We start from the raw sequence: 22,470 nt of genomic DNA, 5'->3' as shown, positions 1-22,470 counted from the left end.
CTATCACTTTCCTGAGTAGTCAGTTTATGATCCTTTTATGGCTTTGCCTTTTTTTTTTTTTAAACAAAATATTCCTTCAGATTTACCCTTCATTGCCTGAAGACAGAAACAGCATTTGATAGCATAGTAATACCCTACTTTTAGGTTATTTGTTTAAAAAAAAATGAAAACAAAGTTACCAAACATCAAACCTTAAGAAACTTCTGTTAACATTCATTGTAAAAAAGATTTTTATTCCCAAATCTCTTCTAAGTTTTTTCCCCTAAGGATAACAAAATAGTTCCATAATCTCATAGTAACTAGAGATTTTAAAACTGCTTTAGTGAAGAACTTTGACAAAAGTTCTTTAAAAGTCAGGACAAATTAGATCTTATTTCCTCTTAAATGTCTGTTTGATATTATCCTCAAAAAAACTAGAATATACAGGTCAGACATGACTTCCTATAAAGGAAGCCATTTTACCTTCAAAAAGTCATGTGTGATTAAGACTCTAGTGATACAATTAAATCATTATTTTATCATCTTGCTAATTCAAGATGAGACTGTTCCATCAACACAATTTGAAGTAGATCACAGAGCAATATGTGTTGGGGAAGAAATAGGTAGAAAAGAGGGAAGATATAGCTCTTTTAGAAGGTAGATTGAAGGATTTTTTTTTTTAAGCTAACATCAAAATTACATGATTTTTAAAAACCACGATGGGGGGTGTGTGTGTGTGAGAGGCAACAGATTGAAATAGCATTTATTTTAAAACACATTTCCAGCTCCCAAACACCAAGTGGATAGGAAAATGGTAGAGTAATGGAGAAGCAAATGTGCCTGGTCCTGGGAAGATAGGAAATTAACCTGTAAGAATTCTAGTTGGGCAACAGAGGGCTTGGATCTAATCTCATTGATCTCCACTACATTATGCCTTTAATCTAGCTCAGGGATTTTTTTTTCCCTTGATTTCAATTTAAAATGAATGGTACTATTGAGGGCAAAGATGATATAACTGAGCCACTCCTACTCTTCACTTTCTACCAGTGTAAGAGAGAGGAAAGTTAACCCTGAAAAAAACCTTTTTTTTTTTTAATTTATTTTCCCTTTTGTTACCCTTGTTTTTTATAGTTGTTGTTATTGATGTCGTCATTGTTGGATAGGACAGAGAGAAATGGAGAGAGGAGGGAAAGACAGGAGGAGAGAAAGATAGACATCTGCAGACCTGCTTCACCACCTGTGAAGCAACTCCTGCAGGTGGGGAGCCAAGGCTTGAACCAGGATCCTTATACTGGTCCTTGCGCTTTGCACCACATGCACTTAACCCACTGCGCTATCGCCCAACTCCCTAGCCTGAAAAAAAAAAATCTAATCATAATGTCAGTAAAGACGACAGGAGTTTGGCTCCCTTTTTAGGAAAGGCAGAGTCTAGATCTACCTTATTCTTATGCCTCTCCTGGCTCCTGCCATTAGGGCTATTTCCTGTTTGGTCAAAGAATTTTCAAGTCTGCTACGTGCAAGCTGTGTGGGCATAGACTCTTTGGTGGCTCCATAGATAACTGAGAAGGTGGACACCTTCCCTTGTTCACACAGGTTATGGAAGAAACAAACGTATGCCATGAAACCAGGAGGTGAAATGGCCTTTCAATATTGAGAAGATTCCACCTAGTATTAAGAAGGCCAAAAAGCTTTATAAAGGCAAAACATGATGCTTGAGCCACATACAAAGCTACCCTCAATCCCTAGGACATGATCATGCTTTGCCTTATCTTCCACACCATTTAGAACAGCTGGTAGAAAAGACACCATGGTGAGCTGATCACTTTCTCAGTTCCTTGGCATCCTCAGCAGACTTGTACAACACTGGACGGTGCTTTCTTGTCCTAGGCGGTGCTATTGCTGGTGAATTCTTCCTCTCTTTGGCACAGACCGATGAACTACTGGAATCAGAACTCAAAGAGGGGGTTATATTTTCTAATCTCCTGAAGAAGTCTTTCTTTGTCCTGGTTGGCAATGGCCAAAGCTTGCTTAGTTTCTATAAGTTCCTTTTGTAGGGAAGGCAGTTCTTTCACCTGAAGAACAATAATCCACAGTTAATGATTACACTAACACCTTGCAAAATCATCCACTAAGAAAAGGAAAAATTCAAATTTTTTTTTGTTGTTGTTCCTCCAGGGTTATTGCTGGGCTCGGTGCCTGCACCATGAATCCACCGCTCCTGGAGGCCATTTTTCCCCCTTTTTGTTGCCCTAGTCGTTGCAGCCTCGTTGCGGTTATTATTGCCATCGTTGACGTTGCTTTGTTGTTGGATAGGACAGAGAGAAATGGAGAGAGGAGGGGAAGACAGAGAGAGGGGGAGAGAAAGATAGACACCCGCAGACCTGCTTCACCGCCTGTGAAGTGACTCCCCTGCAGGTGGGGAGCCGGGGGCTCGAACCGGGATCCTTACACCGGTCCCTGCGCTTTGCGCCACGTGCGCTTAACCCGCTGCGCCACCGCCCGACCCCCGAAAAATTCAAATTTAAAAATTTACAAGTGGGGGGGGGCGGTTGTAGCGCAGTGGGTTAAGCACACATGATGCAAAGCGCAAGGACCTGCATAAGGAGACCAGTCCCCAGCTCCCCACCTGCAGGAGGGTTGCTTCACAAGCAACCTCTGTCTTGCCCTCCTCTATCAATTTCTTTCTGTCCTACCCAGCAACAACAAGGGCAACAAAAATGGGGGAAAATAGCCTCCAAGAGCAGTAGATTCGTAGTGCAGACACCGAGCCTCAGCAATAACACTGGAGGCAAAAAATAATTAATTAATTAAAATTTACAAGTTTGTTCCTAGGTTTCAGCATAAAAAAAAAAATTACAAGTTTGGACTGGAGAAATATCTCAACTGGTAGAGCACCAGCCTTGCATGCCTGAGGATTCCAGAATATGTACCAGTTCTTGTCTCCCTCACTCTGTCTCAAGTGAAACTCCCTCACACATATACTACAAAAAATTAACTTAAAAAAAAAATCCAAAAGTCTGATCAGAAGAACACATCCTGATCTTGCTTAAAACTTAGTCCCTGGGAGTTGGGCGGTACCGCAGCAAGTTAAGTGCACATGGTGCAAAGTGCAAGGACCTGCGTAAGGATCCTGGTTCGAGCCCCCACCGGCAAGGGAGTTGCTTCACAAGAGGTGAAGCAGGTCTGCAGGTGTTTATCTTTCTCTTTCCCTTCTGTCTTCCCCTCCTCTCTCCATTTCTCTTTGTCCTATCCAAGAATGATAACATCAATAACAATAATAATAACTACAAAAATAAAACAAGGGCAACAAAAGAGAATAAATAAATATTTAAAAATTAGTCCCTGGGTGGGGAAGATAACATAATGGTTATGTAAAAAGACCTTAATGCTTGATGTTCCAAAGCCCCAAGTTCATCCCCTGCACCACCACAAGCCAGAACTGAACAGAGTCATTCTCTTTCTCCTTACCTCCCTCTTTCTCTCATTAAAATAAAGTATATATTTTTAGAAATCAACCCCCTATTTATCAGTCACTATTTACTAATTATAAGGACAACTACACAAGGAATTTGTAATGAGCAACCATTCATACCAGCTCCTGATTTATATACTCTATTAAGCATTTCTAGAAGCTACAGCTAGATGACATACCCAAACAACCCAGATACACACAATGTAAACAGCGTTTTTAGCCTTCTAGGTTAATACCAGCTTTTGTGATTATAGCCACTAAAGATTTGTGGAAATTTTCCCCCTTTAGGGGAAGAAAAAAGAAAGGAAGGAAGGAAGGAAGGAAGGAAGGAAGGAAGGAAGGAAGGAAGGAAGAAGGAAGAAGAAGAAAGAAAGAAAGAAAGAAAGAAAGAAAGAAAGAAAGAAAGAAAGAAAGAGGGAGTCTGGCAGTAGCGCAGCGGGTTAAGCACACGTGGTGCAAAGCGCAAGGACTGGCAGAAAGATCCCGGTTCGAGCCCCAGGCTCCCCACCTGCAGGGGAGTCACTTCACAGGCAGTGAAGCAGGTCTGCAGGTGTCTGTCTTTCTCTCCCCCTCTCTGTCTTCCCTCCTCTCTCCATTTCTCTCTGTCCTATCCAACAACGACATCAATAACAACAACAATAAAACAACAACAAGGGCAACAAAAGGGAAAATAAATTAAAATTTTTTAAAATATATTTAAAAATATATCAAAAGGCAATCAGTAGATTTCAAAAGGAAGAAGTTCTGTCAGTAGGAGAGTAAATGACAAATATCTTGACTATTCTTCACAAAAAAAAAAAAAAAAAGAAAAAGAAAGAAAGGGAAAGAAAGAATCCCTTTACTTAGGTCCTCACCTGCTGTCCAAAAGGTTCCCCTATAGACACCAGGAACACCTGTTCTTTTGTTGGTGGCCTCTTCTCGATTTTAGGAAGTTCAGATGATGGTCTGTCCTGAGCAACAGCTGAGGGAAAAAAAAAAAGTCTGAATAGCAAACTACAACCAACATACAGACAATTCCTAGTTTTCACTTATTTACTTATAAGTGGAAAAGAAAAAATCAGAGGAGTCAGGAGGTTGACAAACCCAACTCACCGCCTATGTGGAACACACCATCATCATTTCGTTTAAGCACAATATGCTCCATGGCCAGGGTGATGGGGATAGGGCCAGGAGATGTTGGATAGATAGGGGGGATGTCATCCTGCAGGGAAGAAGAAAAACTACATGATACTTCCAACCAGCTCAAAGAAATTTAGAGAAAAACCATGTTACCACCATTCAGATAGAATTTATGCCATTGTTTAGCATACATTCTTGCACAGTATAAGAAACAAACTAATTGCTATGTGGAAAACTGAGAAATGGGATGGGGGCCCGGTGGTGGATCACCTGGTTGAGCGCACATGTTACAATGCAGAAGAACCTGGGTTTGAGCCCCCGGTCCCCACCTATAGGGCGAAAGCTTCACAAGTGGTAAAGCAGAGTTGTAGGTGTCTCTCTGTCTATCTCCCCCTTCCTCTCAATTTCTGGATGTTTCTTTTCTTTTTAAAAAAATTTTTTTTATTATCTCTATTTTATTTGAAACAGACAGCCAGAAGTCTAGAGGGAAGGGGATGATAGAGAGGGAGAGAGAGAGAGAGAGACACCTGCAATATTGCTTCACCACTCACAAAGCTTTCCCCCTACAGGTGGGGATTCTGGCTGTTCCTACCCAATAAATAAATACAATAATAGAAACAATTTGTTAAAAAAGAAAGAAAACTGAGAAATGTTACACATGTACAAACTACTGTATTTTACTATCGACTGTAAACCACTAGTCTCCAATAAAGGAAAAGAAGCAGCAGCAAACTAAGCTTCTTCTATTCTAAGATTGTGAAACAGAGGAATCAAAAACCTAATTAGTTTACACACAGTCAAGCTGCATGACAAAGGCAAGGTTACAACTAGATACCAGGTATTCTGACCTGAATCCAGGACTTAATTACAATACATATGTATATACTGCCACTATAAAACTGACAAGGACATTTCTTCAAGAGCATTTCCTCACTCAGTTCTCACCATGTTTTATACAGGGGAATGCTAGGAAGATAGATAGTTCAGTCTGTTTGGATCTTTTTTTTTAAAAAACTTACCAGAGCACTGCTCAGCTCTGACTAGCTCAGGCTGTTTAAACACCAACTTAAATGCCTGAGTCCCTAGAGGGTTCAGACTACCTCTTATCACCTTATGCAGAGTTAAGCAGGGTTGTGGTCCCCCTGTACCTCCTCTGCCATAAAAAAACAAACAAAAACCCTAAGTACAGTGACAAGTGAAAGGGGGTAATTAACAGTTGTCATTGTCAAAAGCACTTGCCTGACAAAGTCTAAAGACCAAAAAATTCCTCTTACCTTTAGGGTGACCTTGGCATTCAAGAGCTCAATCTTCATGGGGACTACAACTGGAATCTCCTCATCCTCCAAGAAGGGCCCCAAGCCATTGAGCACCGAAGTGAATAGCTCAAGGTCACAGCCACTAAGCAAGAAATGCAGGAAGCCATTCTGTGTGGCTAAAGGGGAATGAACAGCTGCACCAGGCCCCACTTCAAAACGAAGGCCCACACTTGGCCTGATGTGATCAGTCTTCAAAGCTGAAGATTCCTGAAAATTTTTACCTTTAGAAAGAAATATATATAAATAATTAGCCAGGGACTGTTCTAGTCTCCTTATGTATGCCTGATATTTATAACAGCGCTATACCAAAATTTTACATCTTGGAGGTGAAGGAATGAAGGCACAGAGAATAACTTAGTCAAAGTTATACAACTTGTTAATAGCAAGGATAGACTTAAACAAGCAGCCTGGCAAAATAACTCACTTAGATATTATACTGCTTTTCCATGTGTGTAACCCAGCATAAAGGTCAGCCTCACCAGATTGGAGGAAGCTTTGGTGTTGTGGTCTCTTTCAGCTCTCTCTCTCTCTGCCTCTTTGTCTCTGTCACTATATCCAAAAAGTCATCCCAGAAGTGAAGCCCCAGTGATAGAAAAAAAGCAGGCACCTTAACTGCCAAGTCTTTGGGCATGTAGTTACTTTGCTATAATATCCATCATGGTGGAAAAGAGGTTAAAGCTATCTTTCTTATGAATCAGAGACATTGCTGATCCAAGGAAAACTCCTCAAATACAGGATTCTCAACGCTGCTAATTTTAAGTGCTATCTAAGCCTTGGTTTTCTCACTTTTCTCTGATAAAGTCAAGCAGGATTTGTGCTAATTTCCTTAAAACTCTATAAAGAACAGTCTTAGATATAGCTAAGGTTATGGAACAACTTACATAATTATAAATTAGTACAAACATTTTGGGAAACAACTAGGCATTATCTTGTAGTACAGGCTATACTTACCAGAATGACCTAGAAATCATAGCCTCAGGAATATATATAATCCTTGAAAAATTCAAATATAGATAACAGTAGGAATATAAAAAAGGTTGTTCAAGGGGAGTCGGGCATTAGTGCAGCAGGTTAAGTGCAGGTAGCGCAAAGCGCAAGGACCAAGGACTGGCGTAAAGATCCCAGTTTGAGCGCCTGGCTCCCCACCTGCAGGGAAGTCAATTCACAAGCAGTGAAGCAGGTCTTTCTCTCCCCCTCTCTCCATTTTTCTCTGTCCTATCCAACAACAATATCAATCACAACAACAATAATTACTACAACAATAAAACAAGGGCAACAAAACGGAATAAATATTTTTAAAAATATTAAAAAAAAAAAAAAAAGGTTGTGCAAGGCAACCCTAAAAGTGAGGCGGGTAAGGCAGTGGCTCACACAGTCGAGTACACACAATGTTGCCATGTATAAGGTTCTAGATTAAAGCCTCCACTCCCCACCTCCATGGGAGGAAGCTCACAAGCAGTGGAGCAGTACTGCAATTATCTCTTTTCCTCTTTTGTCCACTCTATCAGAAAAGGAAGGATGAAGGGAATGGCTTCTGAGAACAGTAGAATCATTATGCAGGCACTGAGTCCCCACAATAACTTTGTGAAAAAGAAAAAAAAAACACCTAGAAACAACTCATATGTCTGTTCAGAATAAGATGAATAGGTTTCAAGGAATCAAGTATGTTTGGGAGGTATTGGTGGTGGTTGCAACAACACCACAAACTGACTATAATTTATCGGGTTGTAAACTTAGAATGAATAAATGTCATATTCAATTAAATCTTGATATGGTCATTTTTGATAAGTCTGTTTAATAAAAATCAAAAACAAAAAGTATATCTCTATAGTAGAACATCTCAGTCACAAAAATAAATAGATCACAGTTAACAATGTAGAAGAACTTGAAGTAAAACTTGTAACTTGAGAGGCTAATCACAAAGGAATACAAAATATAGGCGATCAAGTAGAAAGGTCTAATAAAGGCCCCATAAATTATCTAATCAAATATGTACTACTTAGGCCTAGATATTCTCCTCTCATAACCCCCTTCTTCCCTTCCCTCACTCTATCTACTCAACTAACTACACAAAAGAAAGTAAGATATATTTCCTAATCTCCTGACAGTGTCAGCATTATTGTCACCCCTTCATAATCTTTAGAAGAAACATGGATACAATTGGCCAAGAGATACACTGGCAAAAAATATATATCAATTAAAGGACAATTATTATCCCTATGACAACTGGTATCAGATTCATCAAATAAGTGAGTGCCATAAAACTGAAGGTTAACTTAGACCCCACTAAATTCCTAGGTGTATTTCTTCTCTAATTTGAGACCAGACTCCATAAGTCTAATACTGGTTTGGATACAGTAAATGACAACACTTTAAAACTGGGAAAAAGTCTAGACTCATCAGATAAAGAAAAGACTATAGAAGCTAGATAAAAACAAGAAACTGGCTCACTTCATGATTTGGTCAATACTAGGCTACACCATCATTTGGGGCTCTAGTCAGGGAATCCTTGGACTCCCACATAGATAATATGAGCCTACTCCTCTAATAGATCCCTTTCTATATCATCACTGGTCACTTCATCAGGAATATCAATACAAGCTCTCTTGTGGACCTCTCCAGGATCTTTCCCTCGTTGTAGAGCAAGTGTTTGTCTATCTCTTTCCCTCTTATAAAATAAATTTTAAAAAAATTTAATTTACCCCTACTAGGGAAAGAGAGAGGCAGACTGGGAGTATGGATCGACCAGTCAACGCCCATGGTCATCGGGGAAGCAATTACAGAAGCCAGACTTTCCACCTTCTGCAACCCATAATGACCCTGGCTCCATACTCCCAGAGGGATAGAGAATGGGAAAGCTATCAGGGGAGGGGATGGGATATGGAGACTGGGTGGTGGGAATTGTGTGGAGTTGTACCTCTCCTATCCTATGGTTTTGTTAATGTCTCCTTTCTTAATTAATTAATTAATTAATTTAAAATTTTAAGTTAGTGGTCTGGGAGGTGGCGCAGTGATAAAGCTTTGGACTCTCAAGCATGAGGTCCCAAGTTCGATCCCCGGCAACACATGTGCCAGAGTGATGTCTGGTTCTTTCTCTCTCCCCCATCCTTCTCGTAAATAAATAAAATCTTTAAAGAAAAAATTTTTAAGTTAGTGGTCGAGGAGGTGTTGCAATGGATAAAGCATTGGACTCTTGAGTATGAGGTCCTGAGTTCAATCCCCAGCAGCACATGTGCCAGAGTGATGTCTGGTTCTTTCTCTCTCTTTCTCCTCCTATCTTTCTCATTAATAAGTAAGTAAATAAAATATTTTTAAAAATTTAACTTACTGGCATTTTTTTGTTGTTGTTTATTAAACTAGATGACAGATACATGGAGTCATATTTATAATATATTATGGTCTACATATACTTTATAAATATTTTGAATTTTTTTTGCCTCCAGGGTTATGTTACTGCTCAATGCCTGCAGCACAAATCCAATGCTCCTGGAGGCCATTTTTCCCATTTTGTTGCCCTTAGTATTATCATTATTATTATTGTTGTCGTTGATATTGGATATGACAGAGCGACATCAAGAGAGGTGGGGAGGCAGAGGAGGAGAGAAAAATAGACACCTGCAGACCTGCTTCACCACCCGAGAATCGACCCCCCCCCCCCAAAGGTGGGGAGCCGGAGGGTTGAACCAGGATCTTTAGGCCAGTCCTTGCGCTTTACGCCATGGACGCTTAACCCGCTGCACTACCACCCGGCTCCCACAAATATTTTAATTTTTAAATATTCATTTATTTATGAAAAAGAGAACCTGAGCATAACTTCAACACATGTTATGCCAGAGATCAAACTCTGACCTTATGCTCATAAGTGTAAGCTTGGGAGTCGGGTGATAGCGCAGTGGGTTAAGCCCATATGGCGCAAAGGGTAAGGATCCCTGTTCAAGCCCCCGGCACCCCACCTACAGGGGAGTCACTTCACAGGTGGTGAAGCAGGTCTGCAGGTGTCTATCTTTCTCTCCCTTACTCTATCTTCCCCTCCTCTCTCCATTTCTCTCTGTCCTATCCAACAATGACGACATCAATAACAACAACAATAATAACTACAACAACAATGAAAAAAACACCAAGGACAGCAAAAGGAAAAAACAAAACAAATTGGTGTGTGTGTGTGTGTGTGTGTGTGTGTGTGTGTGTGTGTGTGCATGTGTGTGTGTGAGACTTTTTATCTCCTGTGCCACTTCCTTGACCTAGAAATTGTTTTTAAATGAAACACAGGGCTGGGGAGATAGCATAGTGTTTATGCAAAAAGACTTTCATAACTAAGGCCCCAGGTACCAGGTTTAATCCCCAGCACCATCCTAAATCAGAGCAGAACAGTGCTCTGGTGAAAAAATAACAATTAAGTAAGTAAGTAAACAAAGTGCACAGTATAAGCCCAGATTGTTCCTGCTACCTTTAAAATAGCAATGATAACTAATTCACATCAAAGGACTGAATCTAGATAAAAAGTTCTGATCCAATTGCCTAATGTCAGGAGCTAAACAAAATCAAAAGCCAATAGTGAACATCAGAGAAATGAAGATGAATAACGTAGTAAATTTAAAGTTTGGATAAAAAAAAGCTCTGGGAGATTACTTGTAAGGAGACTCTGCTGGAGTTCTTCCTTTCCCTACTGGCTGCTGGAGAGACAACCAAAAGCTTGGTAATAGAGCAGTTGCATTAAAGCATAGTGGTAAGAGAAAATTAAACTAATATATATACATATACATATACATATACATATACATATACATATACATATACATATACATATACATATACATATACATATACATATATTCACCAGGTCTCCTGAAATGGCTAATATCATTACCTCGGCACTGTCCATGCAGAAACTGCCAGAGTCCCACGGTACCAAGTTGCTGAAGTGACAGCTCTTCCGCCTGCAGGGCCACAGTGAGGTCCTCACCACGGACTTCTATCCCAAAAGAGACTTCATTCACTTTCAACACCAAAACTGAAACCTGTAATAAAAGACTCTCTTAGCTGAGTGCCAAGCTTCCATCCTGGATCCTACCTTCTACAGAAGAGAAAGTAGAGTGGCTAACCGGATGAAAATTGAAGTCTTCCCCACTAGGTGAGACTGAACTGTTGGCCTCTGGTGACCCCTGGCCATAACTGCCAATAACAGGACTTCTCTGAGCACTAGTATTATCTAAGACATTTGAAAGAGATCCTGCTGGAAGAGATTCTGGACCAGACTCTGCATGAGAAATACAAAAAAAAAAAGTTTAATTTTTTTTTATTATTATTTATTGGTTAGAGGCAAAGAACTCAAAGGGGACGAGGAGATAGAAAGAGGAGAGAGAGAGACACCTGCAGTACTGCTTCACTACTCATGAGGCTTTCCCCCTGTAGATGAAGACCAGGGGCTTAAACCAGCATCCCTGCATATTGTAACATATGCATTCGACCTAGTATACCACCACCCAGCCCCTTACAAAATAATTTAAAAGTTTAAAATATATATATAATCTCTTAAAAGTAATGACAACTAGGGAGTCGGGTAGTAGCGCAGCAGGTTAAGCACATGTGGCGTGAAAAACAAGGGTTGGTGTAAGGATCCCGGTTGGAGCCCCTGTCTCCCCACCTGCAGTGGGGTTGCATCACAGGAGGTGAAGCAGGTCTGCAGGTGTCTATCTTTCTCTCCCCCCTCTGTCTTCCCCTCCTCTCTCTATTTCTCTCTGTCCTATCCAACAACAGCGACATCAATAACAGCAACAATAAAGAACAACAAGGGCAACAAGAGGGAAAATAAATATTAAAAAAAGTAATGACAACTATAAAATATTTATTTAATGTATGAGGCTACTGGAAATTTGAAGACTGTGGCAAGGGACTGAACTTGCGACTTTGAGCCAAAAACTTTTATTGCATAATGATTATGCTATCTTCCCCACCCTCTATAGTTTTAAGTGGTTAAGATGGTACATTTTATATGTGTTTTGTTACAACTAAAATTTAAAAATACACCTTTTTAAAATGTCCTTTTTGATCCAGGAGATAACACAGTGGATAAAACACTGGACTCTAAAATTCAGTCCCTGGCACTGCATGTGCCAGAGTGATCATCTTATACTTTCTCCCTATCATTAATTTTTTAATATTTATTTATTTTCCCTTTTGTTGCCCTTGTTGTTTTGTTGTAGTTATTACTGTTGTCGTTGTTGTTGGAAAGGGCAGAGAGAAATGGAGAGAAGAGGGGTGACAGAGAGGAGGAGAGAAAGACACCTGCAGACTTGCTTCACCGCTTGTGAAGCCACTCCCCTGCAGGTGGGGAGCCGGGGCTTGAACCGGGATACTTACGCCAGTCCTTGTGCTTCGCACCACATGTGCTTAACCTTCTGCGCTACACCCAGCTCCCCATTAATGTTATTTTTAAAAATATATTTTCTGGGGTCAGGCAGTAGTGCAGCAGGTTAAGTGCACATGGTGCAAAGCACAAGGACTGGAGTAAGGATCACAATTTGAGCCTCCGGCTCCCCACCTGCAGTGGGGTTGCTTCACAAGTGGTGAAGCAGGTCTGCAGGTGTCTATCTTTCTCTCCCTCTCTCTGTCTCCCCTCCTCTCTCCATTTTTCTCTGTCCTATCCAACAACAACAGCAATAACAACAATAATAACCACAATAAAGATTTTTTTAAAAAAGGGCAACAAAAGGGGGGGGAAGCCTCCAGAAGCAGTGGATTCATGGTGCCTAGTCCCAGCAATAACCCTGGAAACTATATATATATATATATATATATATATACACACACACACATGTATTCTAGATATGCATACTGAAAATAGTTATGGATAACACTGTATTTGGGGATTTGCTTCAAAATAATATAGGAGGGGAGCCATGAGATAGAGTTTAGTGAGTAGGGTGTGTGCTGTGCCATTCATTTAGTCCAGGCTCAAACCCTGACACCACATGGGACATGCCATGACAAAATGAGGGAAGCTCTACTGCTGTAGTATGCATCTTGTTATTTTTATTTTATTTAGATACTCTTTTAGGAGCCATTTAACAAAGTTTTCATTTGAAAAAAAAAACCTGTAATTTCCACTGGGGACTGATCTAATTCTTAAAAGTTATTAATTTTATCATAGGAAAAAAAACTCTGAATGAAAAAAGGGTCTGGAAATATTTTTTTTCAACAATTAACATATAAGGAGGGAAAGCAGACAACATACAAACCATTAGTAACAGCCACAAAACTAATCCTATTGCCCAGGACCATGTGGCTCTAATAAAAACACTCACATTTCACCTCAGTCTATGACCAAGAACAAATACTAACCAATAGTCTAGAAAGTGTGTAGATAAAGTCAAAGTCACAAACCCACTAAAATTTTTTTGTCTTTGTTTTGAACAATAAAATGTATACTTTAGCAAATTTCACCTGCTTTTGCACCTTGCCAGTATGAATACAAATTAAAAAAAAAAAAAAAAAGATAAAGGAAAAGAAGAAGGAAGAGAAGAGTTCCACAATGTTGCCTTACTATTTCCACCTACCAGACTCCAAAAGCATCACAAAGTTATCACTGCCATCACTGTCCACAGACATCCGATCTTCAGGGCCACTGTTATCCAGTGAAACACCATCAAATGACTGCTGAGATATTGTCCTCTTCATGGAGAAAAAACGGAGTCGGGCAGCACCTCCACTTACTGGGGCTGCCATCCCCTCATCTATCTTGGTCATGGGCTCCCTGTTGGGAAACAAAACAAATACAAATATCATGTCATTCCATTGCAATATCTATCCACTCCTACCCAAACAATATTTTTATATTTATTTATTTAATAATTTTCCCTTTTGTTGCCCTCGTTTTTTTATTGTTGTTGTAATTATTATTGTTGTTGTCATTGATGTCATCATTGTTAGCCAGGACAGAGAGAAATAGAGAGAGGAGGGGAAGACAGAGAGGGGGTGAGAAAGATAGATACCTGCAGACCTGTTTCACTGCCTGTGAAGTGACTACCCTGCAGGTGGGGAGCCGGGGACTCAAATCGGCATCCTTAACGCTGGTACTTGCAATTTGCAGCCACCTATGCTTAACCTGCTGCTTAACCTACTCGACTCCCAACCCAAACAATTTTTATATATTCTATATATAAATATTTTTTAAATCAGAGCACTACTCAGTTCTGGCTATGGGATCTCTTTTTTTTTTTTTTTTTCAATTTTCTTTATTATTATTATTATTTATTCACTCCTTTTTGTTGCCCTGGTTGTTTTACTGTTGTAATTATTACTGTTGTTGTTATTGATGTTGTCGTTGTTGGATAGGACAGAAAGAAATGGAGAGAGAGGAGGGGAAGACAGAGGGGAAAAGAAAGACACCTGCAGACCTGCTTCACCGCTTGTGAAACCACTCCCCTGCAGGTGGGGAGCTGGGGGGCTCGAACCGGGATCTTTACACCGGTTCTTGCGCTTTGCTCCACCTGCGCTTAACCCGCTGCGCTACCGCCCGACTCGCCAGGGATCTCTTAAATGTAATTCCCGCAAAAGAAGCTACTACTGGAGCATCTCCCTAAGCCCTATATAAATAAACGTTGATGTCATCTATTAGCTCCAAGAAGTGGATGAGACCATTTTCCAACTGCTTGTCATTCTGAATGCTCATATTCTAGCATTTCAAACAGCATAACCAGTTCTCTCATGTCAACATTAAATGTCAAGGTTATTCAAGTCATTGCATACAAAGAAGAAACCAACTACCTACAATCCCAGTACTAATGAATGGCACTGGAAGTTCTCACATTAATTTCACAAGACCTTATTGAATTATTTCTGTCCATGGCCACCATGGTAAGGAGGGGGGCACAGATTAAGGATGAAGAAATCAGTGAGATATTCCCTGTCACAGCTTAAGAAAATATTTCTGGGGAGTCAGGCAGTAGCACAGAGGGTTAAGCACACATGGTGCAAAGCAAAAGGACCAGAGTAAGGATCCTGGTTCGAGCCCCCAGCTCCCCACCTGCAAGGGGTCGCTTCACAAGTGGTGAAGCTGGTCTGCAGGTGTCTTTCTCTCCCTCCCTCTGTCTTCCCCTCTTCTCTTCATTTCTCTGTCCTATCTAAGAATGATGACATCTACAATAACAACAATAACTACAACAATGAAAAACAAAGATAACAAAAAGGAAAATATATATATATATAAAAAAATCTCTGTTAGGTGGCCTTGCATGCCTTAAGATTCCCAATTCAGTCCCTAGTACCTTATGTATCATTTGTTTCTCTCTCTACTTCATGTGAAATTCAATCCCATATGCAAAAAATAAAACAGAAAGAACTGACTAGGGGAGGATTAAGAAATCTAGTTTTTGTGGCCTGGGAAGTGCCATACTGGCTAGAGTGCTGGACATACAGACATATGGTACTTAAACGACCCCCAGCATGTATGTCAGAATGATGTTCTGGCTCTCTCTCTCTCTCATTAATAAATAATTCTCTAAAACATATTTTAATTTTTTATTCATATTTTGGATAGACAGATACTAAGAGGGAAAAGGGAGATAAAGAGAGATATAGAGAAACACCTGTAGCATTGCTTCACTGCTTGTGAAGCTTTCCTGCTGCAGGTAGAAACTTACGTAATTCTTAGAGGAGGAGAAGGAAGGGAGAAAGAAGGAAGGAAGTGGGAAGGGAAGGAGGGAAAGTGGGAGAGGAGGATGGGGGAGAGAAAGGAAGAGAGAGTCTGAGGGGGGAGGCATAATTAGAAAGAAAGACACCTGCAGACCTGCTTCATCGCTTGTGAAGCGATTCCCCTGCAGGTGGGGAGCCGGGGGCTCGATTAGGGATCCCTACACCGGTTCTTGCGCTTTGCACCACGTGCACTTAACCAGCTGTGCTACCGCCCGACCCCCAATGGTGTACTTTTTATGCATTTACATGGATAAGCATTGAATACACAAGTATATGTGTAAAAATCTCAAGAAAAAATATCTAAATGTATATAGTGTTATTTCTAGGTATGTCCCTACAAGTGGCTTTTTTTCACTTCTTCTAGTTTCTACAATCGATAAAATGAGCATAAGTCATTTTTACCAGTTTTCATTTTATAATTAAAAAAATAAAATTTACAACAAAATTAATCAGAATATAGACATCCTAGTTAGTCCTCTGAGTAGTAACACTGTAGGACAGGAAAAGAACAGTCAAGAAAAAGAAAAATACTCCAAGAAGTGCAAGTAAGTGGGCAGGGATGCAAATGCTCGTAATGAACTGACCAACAAGGTTAATTGCAACAAAGAAGTCTAGAAGAAAGGACTGTGAAAAGGTTGTCAGTCTGAGCAGGTAGGAAGACACTGTTGGGGTTTAAAAAGAGCATGTATCAAGTGCAAGGACTGGCGTAAGGATCCTGGTTCGAGCCCCTGTCTTCCCACCTGCAGGGGAGTCCCTTCACAGGCGGTGAAGCAGGTCTGCAGGTGTCTTTTTCTCCCCATCTTCCCCTCTCTCCTATTGTATTTACTGTCGGATGTAAAACATTAATTCCCCAATAAAGAAATTTTAAAAAAAGAAAAAATAAAAGCAGCTTACTTAGATAAAAGCTAATGCCACTATTCTCGATAACATGGTTCCAAAAACAAAAAGTGTTCCAGCAAAGACTTCTCAGTCTTCATTATTTTCCTTGCAACCATCAGGCACTGTGGAGAAATCTATACTTTTCAACTCTCCTGCCTCTCTATTTGTGTTTTTCTGTTTACTCCCCAGTGTGCCTCCAATACCTAACACAGAGCCTGGCACAAAATAACAGTTCAAAAATATTTGTTGAATGAATGGATGAAATTCTTCCTTCTCTGTTACTCTAAAAACATTAATAAGGTATACAAAAAGAGCAAGTCCAAAGATCCAAGTTTTAAATCTATAAGACACAGGAGTAATAGCTTTTCCTCTCTGAAGCCTCATTCCTTAGCAGTGAATTAGTAGTAAAGAGTATTTATAAATCCATCGACATCCTGCTATGGGATCAGATAAAGAAAATATTGCATGACTCCACCAAAAAGAGTAAAATATACAGTGTTATTATTCAGATACAGTATTTCTGTACCAATAATAGTAAATCAGTGCAAGAGGAAATAACTTGCTCCTAAGAAGCAGTAACTATTGGCTTGGAAACTGCACAAGAATAGGCTATAATACAGGAGGCATATGATAATCCATGGGATTTAATGTGGTTATATAGCAATTTCTGCTTATTCCCCTATCACAGAATTAGATGTAGCCCTGAAAATAAGTTTCTTCACCTGATATATGTTTCCTTTGAAAAGTCCTCCACTAACCTTGCAGACACCTCTGAAAACTAAATGTACTGAGACGCTGAACATGTCATTCTATACATTTTTTTTATGTGTTGCTAAGGATTGAACCCAGATGCTAACAGTATGTTTGTTCTACCTACTTAACAATCCCCTGGCCCTCTGTTCCGTGCATTCTTCCAGACTGTTCTGTGCATCCAAATCTAAAAGGGCGTACAGCAAAAGACCCTCAGCCCAATGACTGGGGGTAGGAGGAAGAGATGAGATGATTGAAGGAGGCAAGGAATCACTCACTTGACTTGGGGTAGGGAGAACATCTTATGCACGGTGGAGGTCATTCGGTCTTTGCTCAGACTAAAGGCATCCTTAGTCAAGGACACAGCTTCCTTAGTGAGGTCCATGGTAGCATGTAGAGCCTCCTTGGTGGCATCTTTGGTCAAGTGAATAGCACTTGACAATTCCCCCTCAATGTTTTTCAAGGGGATGAGTTCACCATGTCCATTCACAGGGGCATCCCTGGCACCTGCAGGATTCAAGGTTGCTGGTGGGCTGGAGACTTGGGCTTTGCTCAGTCTCTTGGCCTGTAAGGAATCAACTGCTTCGTGGCCCTTTCCTGCCAGCTGCTGTGCATGAGAATCTGAGTCCTGCAATTCTCTATTGCTATGGAGAGGCAGTGGCCTTTGCTGGGATGCCTCCAGATTTTCAGTAACACTATCCTCCAGAACCTTCTCAGGACTTGTTGGCCCCTGTTCTGAGGAAGCATCTGATTTTAGCTCCCGATCCTCTGAAGGAGAATCTGAATCTATAAGGCTGGTCGTATCTGAACCTGCAGGATCAGTTACAACAGACCCAGGGGCAGGATGCATGAGCAGAGCCACCTCAGCACTGGGAAAGAGGACCCCAATGCAAACTGTTTGTTCCTGCAGGGCAGACCCAGTCATGGCTTCTGTATCCTTAGTCAGCTGCTGCTGAAGATCCTGGAGCACCTCCTTTAGGCGGAGCAGAGCCAAGTACTGGTAGTGGTCAAGCCTCATGCAGACATGTGCAGGAGAGTGTACAAGCATATGAACATCTGCAACATCCTCTAACTCTGTCAGAGGCCCTTTGTTGTCCACACCTTTGTTGCTGCTTTCTTTCAGAATTTCCAAGACTTCAGTAAGGCCTGATAAGCTTTTTAAATCATGTTCAGTCTTCGATCTCTGACAGGACATGGTATCAGGGGCAAAGGCCTCTGACTGGACAGGACTGCCAAAACTGGCTGATGGTTTCAGCCTTCCTTCTGTGGCCAAAAGGAGCTTCCGTGCCTGGGCTTGCTGCCATCGGAGGGGTAGGCAGGCCCAAATGGACAAAGGGAAGGGGGCCACAAAATTCAAGGTACGCCCTTTGAAGTTCTCTGTTCCCTCAAAATCTAAAGAGATCTGGGTGCAGTGGATGGACCATAGATCCTGGGAAGCTGTGGGTCTCTGAGGAGGGAGGTTACTAGGTTGAGGGAGACGGGAATCCATCTGGAAGGCATGATGCAAAAAAAGCATGTGCAGAAGGCTAAAGCCACCTGGAACCTTGGGAAAGTGAACATAATTGGAATGAAAGAACTCAGTAGCTGCAAAACCCCGGAAGAGACTTTGGAGGTCTGAACAGCTACAGTGTGGGGCATGACGAGTATTGGTAGCAGTCATGCCTGATGCAGAGAAGACAAGGGCCTGGGGCCGATGCAACCCAGCATGCTCTCTCTTCTCCAGTGGGAAGCTCACCTTTAGAGAGAAAATGAAACCCAATTCAGAATGACCACTTGAGTATCTCTACAACCCATCATTAATACACACATAAACGACCATATGGGCTGTAAAACTGTTTTTCTCGCTTCTTTCAAATGGACAGTGAAAGAGCCCTGATTTACAGCCATGGAAAAAATGAAGCTGTGACAGCCAGTAAGGAAGAAAAAAATCCCATTTTCACCCTACCTTTAACCAGAAGGCATCCAACCGAATATCCAAGTGTTCATCTTTCTGACTTGAGCTTTCAAGTTTGTAGATAGCTTTGAACTGCTCTAAACTGCGGTATAAATCCAGGCAGAATAGGTTTCCCCAGAGTAAGCTTACAGGATCCACAGTAAATGTCAGGCTATTTAACTGAATATAGAGATTGGGACAGGGAACTGGAAAATAGAGAAAACAACAATCAACATATGCAAAAAATAGGAGTATGAATTTTATTATCAAAGGAGTGAAAGTGAACACAGATTTCTGTGGCACCAGGGGGGAAAAGCAGACTCACATATCTGTGCTGTCATCACTAAGTGCGTCCTGTAGTTAAACTTTTTATTTTACTTATTTTGGGGGAGAGAGACAAGAGACAAACAAAACTAGGAAAGATTCATCAATGAGACTGCCTCCCAATGTTGTTCACAGTGTTCCCATGTTGCGCCAGGACTTGAACCCTGGGCCTTGTAATAAAGTATGTACTCTATACCAGATAAGCTATCTTCCAGAGCCATAGCAGAAATTTTAATAAGGAGGTACTAAACTAACTCAAATAACTAAAACTCTAACAAGAGGTCTGGGCAGTTGAGTGCACGCATTATTCTGTACAAGGACGTGGATTCAAGCTCATAGTCCCCACCTATAAGAAGCTTCACAAGCAGTAGAGTAGGACTACAGGAAACTCTTTTTCTCTCTCCTTCTCTATCTCCCCAACCCCATATTTATCTGTTTTCATAATTAAAAGGAAAAAATGGCCACCAGAAACCGTGGATTCTTCATGTAGGCACCAAGCCCCAGCAATAACCCTGGTTGCAATAAATATATCTAACAACAAATGAAGTTGCAAGTAGTGGCCCCAAAGATAAAAATGTAAAAAGCCTGAACTAGGAGAAAAAAAAAAGACTAGTTCATGGCTATTGTGATAGCTTGCCTGGTAGGTGCTTTGCCAAACCTGCAGCCTAGATTAGGGTCCCAGCATACTATATGGGCATGCCACCATCCCAGAAGAAGTTCTGGTGCTCTCTGTCTATTCAACTATCTATCTAAAAAAGTCAGCCCAGAGTAACAAAACAGAGCATGCACAAGGCCCTGGCATGCGCACGTAAGTGCGCGCACACGCACCCACACACACACACACACACAGAGGCAGGCAGGCAGACAGCAAGACAGAGAAAGATGAATAGCTCATATGCTTACCTGGAAGCTCTTGATTATCTGGGAAGTAATACTCTGTGAACTCAATATGAATGGCAGAAACCTGAGTGGGTAGATTGTGAAGTTTTCGACTACAGGAAAGAAGAGTAGATGGCTTCTTACTTGGCTGTCCAGATGTAGAAACCTATACAATCACAAACAATTGTTAGCATCTGTGTACTACCTAGAATACAGTTTTTCTTTCTTTTTTTTTTTTTTTTTAGAATTTTTTTTTTTTACTATCTTTATTTACTGGATAGACAGAGTCAGATAGAGGGCAGGTGGGAGATAGCATAATGGTTACACAAAGAGATTTTCCTGCCTGAGGCTCCAAGGTCTCAGGTTCAATCCCCCGCACCACCATAAGCCAGAGCTGAGCAGTGCTCTGGTAAAATTAAAAGAGATAGTCAGAAACAGTAAGGGAAGGGGGAGATAGGGAGATAGAGAGGAAGAGAGACAGAGAGACACCTGCAGTATGGCTTCACAACTTGTAAAGTTATCCCCCTGAAGGTGGAGATGGAGGACTCAAACCTAGGTCCTTGCACATTGTAACATGTGCATTCAACCAGGTGCACCACCATCTGCCCACCCCTCCCCTTCCCAGAGCTTTTCTTTTCTTTTTTAGTTAGTGATTTACAAAATTACAAAATAACAGGGGTACAACTACACTAGTCCCACCACCAGAGTGCTGTGTCCCCATTCTCTCCACTGAGAATCACTGCAATGATTCTCCCAAGGTCACAGATACAGGTTGACTCTTTTTTTTTTTCTTTTTTGTATTATGTCTATTTACTTATTGGATAGAGATAGTCAGAAATTGAGAGTGATGGGCGAGATACAGAGGAAAAGAGACAGAGACACCTGCAGCACTGCTTCACCACTTGCAAAATTTCCCTCCTGCAGGTAGGGATTGAGGGCTTGAACTTGGGTCCTTGTGCATTGTAAGATGTTGTAATATGTGCACTCAACCAGGTACACCACCACCTGGCTCCTAAAGACTTTTTTTTTCTAAACCAGAGCACTGCTCAGCTATGGTTGATGGTGGTGCGTGGGACTGACCTGGGACTTTGGAGCCTCAGGCACCAGAGTCTCTTTGCATAAACACTATCTATCTACCCTGGCTCCATCCATCCATTCATCCATCTATCTATGTATCTATCTATCTGTCACCATTTTTTTCTATGATCCCGCCTTCTCTTCCATTTTAAGTCACAGCTCACCTATTACTACTTCTGAATATCTTTCCTTCGTTCCTCTACTTTCTCTGGGTCCTGCTGGAATTGGGTTTCAGAGCCCTCTAGTCATCTTCCCTTAACATTTCTCCCCCTCTGGGAATATGGACCAAATTTTTTTTGGGTGCAGAAGGTGGGAGTTCCGGCTTCCATAATCAATTTTCTATTGGATATAAGCATTGGAAGGTTGATCCATATCCCCAGCAATACAGAACTTTTCAAACTCAGAATCAAGCCTATATTCTGACTGGAGTGTGTATCGCTTCCCTTTCTTTAAGTATATTTTCTATCCCAAGTGCAGGTTATTCTCACTCTGAGTCAAGCCCATAATCTGACAGGGGTATGTATCTTTTTCCTTTAATTAAATATTTTCTATTAGTATATAGATTAGAATCAAGTTTTCCTCATTTCTCAAGATCAAATCCATACTTCACCTTTTGGTGTGAACTACTGCTTTAAAAAAGTGAATGGGGGGCCAGGTGGCGGCGCACCTGGTTGAGTGCACATGCTTCAGTACACAAGGACCCGGGTTCAAGCCCCTGGTCCCCACCTGCAGGGGGAAAGCTTTGTGAGTGGTAAAGCAGTGCTGCAAGTGTCTCTCTGTCTCTCTCCCCCTCTATCACTTCCTTCCCTCTCAGTTCTTCAGTTCTGGCTATCTCTATCCAATAAATAAATAAAGATTTAATAAAAAATTTAAAAAAGGAATTGGGAAGAGGAGATAGCATAGCAGTTCTGCAAAAAAGACTTTCATGTCTGAGGTTCTGAGATTCCAAGTTTGATCCCTGGCACCACCATAAGCCAAAGCTGGGCAATGTTCTGGTAATAAATAAACAAATACCCAGGTGGTTGCACATGCAGCAGAGTACATATATT

General features: G+C 41.1%; 1 protein-coding gene across 2 annotated transcripts in view; it reads right to left on the bottom strand.

The window, feature by feature from the left end:
• Nucleotides 1-212: 212 nt before the first annotated feature.
• BLTP3A (bridge-like lipid transfer protein family member 3A) overlaps nt 213-22,470 on the bottom strand; it is an 85,494-nt gene continuing 63,236 nt past the window's right edge. For both annotated transcript variants that reach the window (XM_060189647.1, XM_060189648.1), the window contains 10 exons: nt 20,369-20,510; nt 19,154-19,347; nt 17,487-18,943; nt 13,443-13,639; nt 10,989-11,143; nt 10,754-10,904; nt 5,845-6,107; nt 4,544-4,652; nt 4,306-4,412; nt 213-2,051 (listed from right to left, as the gene is read on the bottom strand). In XM_060189647.1, the coding sequence (XP_060045630.1) occupies nt 1,926-2,051; nt 4,306-4,412; nt 4,544-4,652; nt 5,845-6,107; nt 10,754-10,904; nt 10,989-11,143; nt 13,443-13,639; nt 17,487-18,943; nt 19,154-19,347; nt 20,369-20,510 (2,901 nt within the window). In that variant the 3' untranslated portion in view covers nt 213-1,925. The remainder of the gene's footprint in view (nt 2,052-4,305; nt 4,413-4,543; nt 4,653-5,844; nt 6,108-10,753; nt 10,905-10,988; nt 11,144-13,442; nt 13,640-17,486; nt 18,944-19,153; nt 19,348-20,368; nt 20,511-22,470) is intronic.

Source organism: Erinaceus europaeus, chromosome 4 (assembly GCF_950295315.1).
Source record: "Erinaceus europaeus chromosome 4, mEriEur2.1, whole genome shotgun sequence".
In the NCBI taxonomy this organism is placed as follows: Eukaryota; Metazoa; Chordata; class Mammalia; order Eulipotyphla; family Erinaceidae; genus Erinaceus; species Erinaceus europaeus.
Note: the sequence above shows the minus strand (reverse complement) of the source record. Positions and strands in the feature narration are given on the sequence as shown.